The sequence below is a fragment of the Anneissia japonica genome, unplaced genomic scaffold, assembly GCF_011630105.1.
Source record: "Anneissia japonica isolate Jap-2015-1 unplaced genomic scaffold, ASM1163010v1 scaffold2994_len2133135_cov197, whole genome shotgun sequence".
Taxonomy (NCBI): domain Eukaryota; kingdom Metazoa; phylum Echinodermata; class Crinoidea; order Comatulida; family Comatulidae; genus Anneissia; species Anneissia japonica.
Window position 1 is genome coordinate 977,261 of NW_022728550.1, and position 8,603 is coordinate 985,863.

The 8,603-nt window shown below is 34.8% G+C and overlaps 1 protein-coding gene across 3 annotated transcripts in view; it reads left to right on the plus strand.

Moving 5' to 3' along the window:
* Window positions 1-295: 295 nt before the first annotated feature.
* The window catches only part of LOC117114320 (helicase with zinc finger domain 2-like), a 43,334-nt gene continuing 35,026 nt past the window's right edge, over window positions 296-8,603 (plus strand). For 2 of the 3 annotated variants that reach the window (XM_033257960.1, XM_033257962.1), the window contains exons 1-8: window positions 296-637; window positions 4,848-4,994; window positions 5,245-5,311; window positions 5,760-5,867; window positions 6,099-6,221; window positions 6,615-6,719; window positions 6,879-6,998; window positions 7,159-7,292. In XM_033257960.1, the coding sequence (XP_033113851.1) occupies window positions 4,863-4,994; window positions 5,245-5,311; window positions 5,760-5,867; window positions 6,099-6,221; window positions 6,615-6,719; window positions 6,879-6,998; window positions 7,159-7,292 (789 nt within the window). In that variant the 5' untranslated portion in view covers window positions 296-637; window positions 4,848-4,862. The remainder of the gene's footprint in view (window positions 638-4,847; window positions 4,995-5,244; window positions 5,312-5,759; window positions 5,868-6,098; window positions 6,222-6,614; window positions 6,720-6,878; window positions 6,999-7,158; window positions 7,293-8,603) is intronic. The other variant, XM_033257961.1, reaches the window with a different exon arrangement.

Below are 8,603 nucleotides of genomic sequence, written 5' to 3' on the forward strand. Positions count from 1 at the left end.
TCGTAATCGCGGTACTCATTAAAGACACACTGGGAAGCGTTGTTTCACGGCATTAGACTGCAGCGAAAATTGATTCCCCATCATTAATGGAACAGGCGTCAGTCATGCTTGGCTGACTAATTTTGATTTACATTTCGCATGTCCTTGTTGCAAAATGTAATGAAATCAGTTATAATTGGCTAGTTTTTGATTTACGTTTTCACACATAATTTGGAGACGGCGTTTGATCATGTCAGTCCTACGATTACATTAAAAAAAAATAGAACTACATTTGGAAAATCTGAGCTACGTTTTGGGAAACCAGATCTACATTTTGAGAAATTTACGCCTAGGCCTACGTTTTGATAAATTAGACACTGAATTTTGCAATTACATTTTGATTTTAACATGGACTTTTGCTGCTTATGGCATCCCATAAAGGCCTACTTGGAGTTGCACTGGAATAAAAATACATCAGTATCAATTCAAATTTAATAACGAATACAGTATATATTTCGTAACATCAAATAGTGATTATTACACAGTATATATGACAATATGTGAAGACTGGGTGCCAGGAAGGCCAGACTCATGACGATGGGAGCACTCAGAAAAGAAGTTGCAGTTTGAAACTCTCCATGTCTTTGTTCTCTATATTGTAAGTTACTTTGGTCGTTTCTTTTTTTTAATTTGAACTACTTGTATACAGTATCGGGTCTGTATCGCCCGTGTCGTGTTAATGCCCGACGATCCTTTATTTTTTGTTAATGAATGAATAACGGATAGACCCTAAAGTTCAGAGTTAAAAATTTCACCCGAAAGTCACAGATGTCCAGCTTACCATAAGGATTCTCTAGAATTCTATGAGGACTGATTTTTAGGTTCCTAAGCTTGAAAGCATAAGGAACTTTTAAAATCCTGGTCGTGTGTATTAGTAGTATGTACGTACGTTACTAGTATGTTACGCAGTTTTTTGGTAAACAGGCAAACGTGACTTTCCAGACATCTGTTTGTTTTGTGCGTCCGTACCCAAGCTAATCTGGATCTTTTGTTGTGCCCTATTTCATAGTTTTCTATTTTGACAAATATTAAAGCCATACTAATGAGAGACAATACCCCCTACTCTTGAAAAGACTAGTAAACTGTATGATAAGAGGAAAACATTTATGGAATGTTGTGTACTCTCGTTGTCCAAACTAATGGTCTTAAATGTGATGGATCGGACACATAATTTCCTGGCTGTTATGGATATAAAACTTTATCTGCACTCCAAAAACCTCAATTTTATACTACTGCAGTTTGGATAAGGTTCTACAGCAGACAGAATAGAACTGTGTTGTGGTTTGAAAAAAAAAACATAAAACAAACTTGATACCTGAATGGATACAGTAATCCTTTTGCACTTCTATCGGATAATAGACTAACGTGTGTACATTACGGTAGAGTGAAACCATTGTTGGCTCAGTTCCGACCGAGTGAAACACTTAACGATTAAGAAAATAAAATTAATCCGCCCGATCCATCACGAAATAGGCAACAATACTAAATTTCCCAGTACTGTAAAGTTGCCTAGTAACACTTGAGTAAGAAATGTTCCGCAAGTAGGTTCCCACCAAGTTGGCACGATACTCCATTATGTGAATCAGACACATGGTCAGTCACCTAATTAGTTTAATTCTTTGTACGCCGCCTATTCCGATTCAGGAGCGTAAACGCGCTACTGCCGAGAAAAGCCGATTGGCTTGTTCGGTAAACTAGGCTACCATAAGATTATTTACTGCCATGGTTTCCATTCCATGTTTGCTTTTTGGTTGTGGTTGTACAAAATGGTGCATGCTTTGGCCTTCAATCCAGTGGAAGGCTGCTACAGACCTGATTAACAGCGCGGAACGTAACCATGGGGAAGTGAACTTTTTACTGATATTCTCAATGAATAGGGAGTTAATGTAACCATGGGGACGTGTTCTTCTGTTATTTTCTCAATGAATAGGGAGTTAACGTAACCATAGGGACGTGTACTTCTACTGTTATTTTCTCAATGAATAGAGAATTTACGTATTCTCAAATTGAATTTCCAATAAACTTAGTATGTTAAAGGATTATAAACACAGCATTGACGAATCAAAAAAATACTAATAAACATTTATAAGTAAATGTTTGTGTCGTCATTGTGTTATTTATTTAAACAGTGTATATAGTGTATATAAACCATGTTTCTCAAATTGTTTCATTATTACCCATAACATAGGGTAATTTTAAAATTATATCACATGATCAATTTTCGTTATTGATTTTAAAAAAATATTAAAATATGTTTGGATTAGAGAAGTTGTTTGAGAAACTTTTGCTCAGTCTTATTAAATATAATATGCAGTGTCAGTAACCTTTCTGGGTAAAATTAGGCCTATTGAGTGTCCTTGATACGATAGTTCGCGCATGGCACATTAGTGCTGTATATAGAAATGACATACGGTAGTGCGTAGGTTCGCCTCATCTGCCGATTTTACAGTAAGCCTAGCTGTAACAATAGGCCTAGGCCTCTACACTCAACGTTTGTTTGTTTCCTTGCCTTGTTAATATTAGCAGGTTTATCATCGACAAAAATATTATATTTCAAGGTTTTATTTATTAGTGATATAAATTTATTATAACTTAATCAAAATCCTGGTGTACGTGTCCCGTTATTTGCATAGGAACATTGGCCCTCGCAGAGGTGTTACGATTTAGACTAATTATTAACTTTTTTTTTCCCAAAAAATAATGTAATTAGACTACTGTAATATAATACATTTTTCAAAAATTAATACATATCATATAAGAAAATAGTAAGTTTAGATTGCTTCGGCCTTCAAAGAGTGTACTGAATACTCTGTTGACATAGTGTAGGCGCTAGGGAGAGAGAGCAGACCCAAGCTAGATGTAGTATGTAATATATAGCCTATGCTAGGCCCCATTTATTTGTTTTGTTTACTGTATTTTAATTTTATTACAGCATTTATTACAGCATAAACCACTGAGGTATTACATCAAGCATCACCACCCCACACACAGTGAATCCCACCGATCACTGTAGCCCAACCTTCGCTCAGCGCGACGTGAAAAAGCTACAGCGAGCGAAGTCCTGCGAAACGATATTGTGCATTTAGTGGGTATTGCTTTAACACCAATACACAATACAGTACTATACTGTTATTGTATAATTGTTTTGTTTAACTATTAGTTTCTTTTAGTTTTTTCCCCTGGACGTTTGAGGCAGTGGGATTGGTGGCGCTATAGATTCAACGTAACGCCTCCTTGATGCAATGAATATTAGTTCCCTGCCACCGTGACCACTGCTTGGGATTTATCCCAAGAACTTGGGATTTTTAATGGCACCTTGAGATCTTGGGATTTTTTGTTAAATTTTCATTAAACCTTGGGATTTCTGGAATGATATGGAATTTTTAATTTTTTCTATCAATAAGTGAACAAATAGGCTGCAACCAGTTGTGAATAAGGGTTGTTTATTTGTTTAAAAGTATATAAACCTAAGAAATGACGTTTGTCCTACCTGACGCTGTATATGTACTGAATGCTCAGTACATTCTTAAATACTTGCAAAAACAATCGCGCAAGTGATTTGGGGGTTTTTCTTTCGCAACTTCATTTGGGAATGTACTGAGCATTCAATACTATACGGTACCACGTCAGGTAGGGCAAACATCTTTTCGTATCGTTTATCCTGACGCAAAATTCCATCGGAGTATATAAACCTACACACCAAAATAAGAATATAATACAGTAACACTACTAATAAAAGTACAGCAGTACCCGCAGAAATCATGAAGAAACACACAGTACTGTAAAAAAAAGACCACAGTAAGTAACATAGTAACATTATAATTAATTTTATCACACATTGTTTGAATTTTTAAAGTTTTGTTGATGCCTTAAAAAACAAGTCCCATTTGTATACCTTATATTAGCAATGTTCATACTGATAATATTGGTCATTATCATCATCATTATCGTCACTATTGGTATTATTTAATTATTGCCATGATAATTATTAGATCTATATTTACTGTGCTTATTTAATACTGTACTTTACTGCATACGTCAAGTAGGCCTAAATACATTTCGTAGGCCTCCAACTTATAAGTATTTATATTTTGGTATGCGTGACTGAGATACATTCCTAAAAAATACGGCCTAGACCTAACTGTATACGGTACGGTATTGTTTTGTAAATATAGCCTAATCATTATTCATTTCAAAAATAGGCCTATGTATTTCAGAATTATAATAAATGGAGAGCTAAGTCTGTGGTGTTCAACACTCTTCATCTTCGCCATGTCGCTATCGCATGTCATCAGCACTTACGGTATAGAAACCGCTCTGACAATAAGAATTCAATAAATACTCATGATTTATTGCCGAATCAGGAAGGTGATATTTTAAATCTATAGCTCCACCAATCTCCACTGCCTCAAACGTCCAGGAAAAAAAATTTCGCGTCCAGCCATTATAAAAAGATCATGGGGAAATCTTAACAAATTTTGAAAATATGGCACCCTACTAGACAGTGGAGTATCTAGTTAGGCCAATTTCAATTCTTGTTAGTAAGAGAAATGTATACGTCTATTGGTGAAAATGATAGATTGATCAAAATTTACTTTCTAATCGGTGCCGAAATAGATGGATTGAATTTCTTATTTCCCAATGAATAAAGTGCAAGGAACACACGAATACATAATACAATGAATAACAGTGACTGTCTTTATTTTACCCTGTAAAAAATAATAAAACGCTGAATCCAGTTATTAGACAGTAGACTTTTGTGACGTAGGCTACTATAATAATATCTAATGCAAATTGGTTTTGGATAGTTTTGAGCAGATAAGATGTTTCAGGAAATGATTAGGCAGTTGGTAAACTATGTATACCCCACCAATGAAGCCACAACGGAAGAAGATAATTGGATACCAAGAAATCAGCTAGAATATGCTAGATCAAACCCAACAAAAACTGCTAAGGTACACAAGTCTCCAATGTTATTCTTTATATTTTAAGCCCGTCAAAATAGTATAAATATAGAAAGGAAATTAATAATGTATTAAGTTGTTATATAGTGCACTATTATTCCCGATGTTTGGAAGGAAAACAAGGTTACTAGAAAGTGAATAATCAAATTTATAGTACTTTTATAAATGTACTGTATAAAAATTAATATGCCTCTACTATTCATATCTTATACGACAAACAAAACTGTTGACATTAATTTAGAAGAAAAGTAGAAGTAGAAGAACAGGCAAGACTCGTAAAGTGGCCGTAACTTCGCCCCCTCTAGCAAGTAAGTACTAAGTTGGCGTTTGGTTGTTATGACAACATGGTATTCTCTCGATTATATAATATATCCTAGATTCAAAATTCAATATTCATTGAGTTTATTTATAATTGCACCTGCACACAAATTTACTATATATTTATAACACAAATTAATGAAATATACGTTGTCCCTAGTAATCATTAGCATTTCAATCTAGTTGGAGTTAAATGCCGTGTGTCGCATAAATAATCTGAAGTCAAACATTCTAAAAGACAAGATAGTCGTTGCGATTCTATTCATTATTAGTGCTGCTGCTGCAGATGGATTTAAAATGTAGTCATGTATTTCAATTGGCCAATTTGCTGAGTATTCCAGGTAGCCGGTATGGTATGAAAAGGAATTTAGGCATAAACGTATTATATCGGCAAAAGAGAGCCCAGAACATCAGCTGACCTTTTTGTTTAATGTTTAGCCAATCGGCAATCAGAAGCCAGACGTGCGTCCATAAAGTCTACGAACGATGGATTTTGGACACAACCCAAGACCGTCGAAATCCGTAGCAAACCACAGATTTTGAAAGGTGAGGCAGAAAAACGAAGATATTTGTAATTATTTAATAAATAAGTAAAAGAATACGGAAGGTTTGGAAACTCACTTCAGTAAAAGAAAACTTGATTAAAGCATTGAAAAATGAAAAAAAAAAAAAAAACCAAATCTTCCAAAGGGAAATGAGATTGGTAGTGTAGTAGCAGCGGCAGCAGCATTATAAGAAACGTAACGAATATATCTTTTTTCATTTATTTTTCCTCAGCGAAACCACAATCTCAAGCTAGAGGTGCGTCCATAAAGTCTACAAACGAGGGAGTAGGGACACAATGCAATACCGTGAAAACCTGTAACAAAGCACAGATTTCAAAAGTCGAGGCAGATAAACGTAAGATGTAACATATTGTTGATATTATTATTTTTAAAATCGGGAAAGGAATTCAGAAGGTTTGGAAACTCATTTCGGTAAAAGAAAAATTGATTACAGCAAGATTGTTGGGGAAAAAAACAGTAGTAGCAGAGTAGCAGCAACAGGCCAAGTCCAGTAGTAGTAGTAGTAGTAGTAGTAGTAGTAGTGTAGTAGTAGTAGTAGTAGTACTGTAGTAGTAGTAATAATAGTAGTAGTAGTAGTAGTAGTAGTAGTAGTAGTAGTAGTAGTAGTAGTATCAGTAGCAGCAGCAGCAGTAGTGGAAGCAGCCGTAGTAGTGCAGCAGCAGTAGCAAGAGTCCTAAATTATTAGTAATCTAACAAAATAATATATCGTTTTTAATTTATTTCTCAGCTAAACCACAATCTAAAGCAAGAGGAGCGTCCATAAAATCCACGAACGCGGGAGTATGGACACAACCCAAGACTGCACAGCTTTCGAAATGTGAGGCATATAAAAGTAAGATGTTTTACATTGTTTTAAGTAAGATGTTTTACATTTAAAAATGCATCATGCATATAAGTTAATACTTACTAAATCTTTTCTTTTCGATTAGAAACGTGATGAAAATAATAAACCCTCAAATATCTGTATCGTGTTTCATTTAATTCTTCTCAGCCAAACAGCAATCTGGACGAAAGTGTTTGTCTGTTAATTCTACGCATGATGTAGTTGGGCACACGGGAGTATGGACACAACCCAAGACTGCACAGCTTTCGAAATGTGAGGCATATAAAAGTAAGATGTTTTACATAGTTTTAAGTAAGATGTTTTACATTTAAAAATGCATCATGCATTATAAGTTAATACTTACTAAATCTTTTCTTTTCGATTAGAAACGTGATGAAAATAATAAACCCTCAAATATCTGTATCGTGTTTCATTTAATTCTTCTCAGCCAAACAACAATCTGGACGAAAGTGTTTGTCTGTTAATTCTACGCACGATGTAGTTGGGCAACAACGTAAGGTTGTCGAAAGCCGTAATAAAACACAGAGTATGGCCAAAAGTAAGGCAGCTAAAAGTAAGATGGTAAGTGGGGGCCGGATGAAAAAAGACAATAGAGACAGTATAAAACACTAAACACAATCAGGCCCCTGAGCATAACGAGGGGGTTAATTTATAATCAAAACAAATTTTGTGTACGGGTGAAGAAGGTAGTCTTAAACTGCGGCGATGGATATTTCCTATCATTCGACTTTTTATACCCCTCTTGTTATATCCCTTTACTTTTTGAGTCCTTAAGAGGTGAACCGTTGATAAATAATAATAATATCTCCTAGGCCTACTTATCTGTTGTCAGGCCTTTTCCGAAACCGAAACATAATTAAAATAAACGAAATCCCCAAAATGACAGCCAGAGTGTGTGCTAGTACATTGTATGACAGTAAAAGTGACAGCGTTGATTGAATAGGAGGTGGACTTCGTATCTTTATCAGAAAATCATTAAAGTTATATTGCGTACTGACTTAACCATCAACAATCAGTTTTGTGAATCAATTTTTGTTGAAGATATAACTCATATAGGAAAAAATATTATAATCGGTGTGATTTATAGAGCACCGGATGGTAAAATTGATGACTTTAGCACATGCTCGATGAAACTCTATGAAATTGACAAAGAATGTAAGTAGTGCAATTTAATGGATAATATATATATATTTATTCATTTTTTTTTCTCTTTCGTGGCGTAACCACCACCACCTTTATACATCTCCATATAATCAAGACAATTTGATATTTCTCCATTTTTCTGGGTTTTCGTTTTTATGTTCTTACACACTTTTATTTTATTAAGCTTACATTCTTTTTGTTAAAGCGTATCTTAGGATAATAACGCACTCATTTCTATAAAATATTTGAATACAATAAAAACATGAAATAAAATTTTATATAAAAATTATAAAAATTATATAAATCGCAAGAACAACTTGCGATTTTTTTTCGCAGTTGTTTTCAAATGTACTGAGTATTCGGTACCGTACATTTCCACGTCAGGTAGGACAAAATTACACCTATACACGTTTCTCCTGACGCAAATCGAGTTATTGTCTATTATTCCATCACGACAATAACAATTACTATCAACACTGCCGTACCCGCTGCTTAGGACTCGAATTCAACCCTGGCCATCAGGCGCAAGCTCGGTGGTCTAGAGGTATGATGCCAGGCTATATATATATATATATATATAGATAAAAAGGCAAAATACTGGAAAACAACAATGCTGTGGGAAACAATGGCTGGATCTCAGTAGAGATACAAAAATGATAAGCAACAGCTAAAAAGTAAACGTAAGTAAACAGCCAGAAATAGAACCAGAGCTTTCGGACAACACTAGTC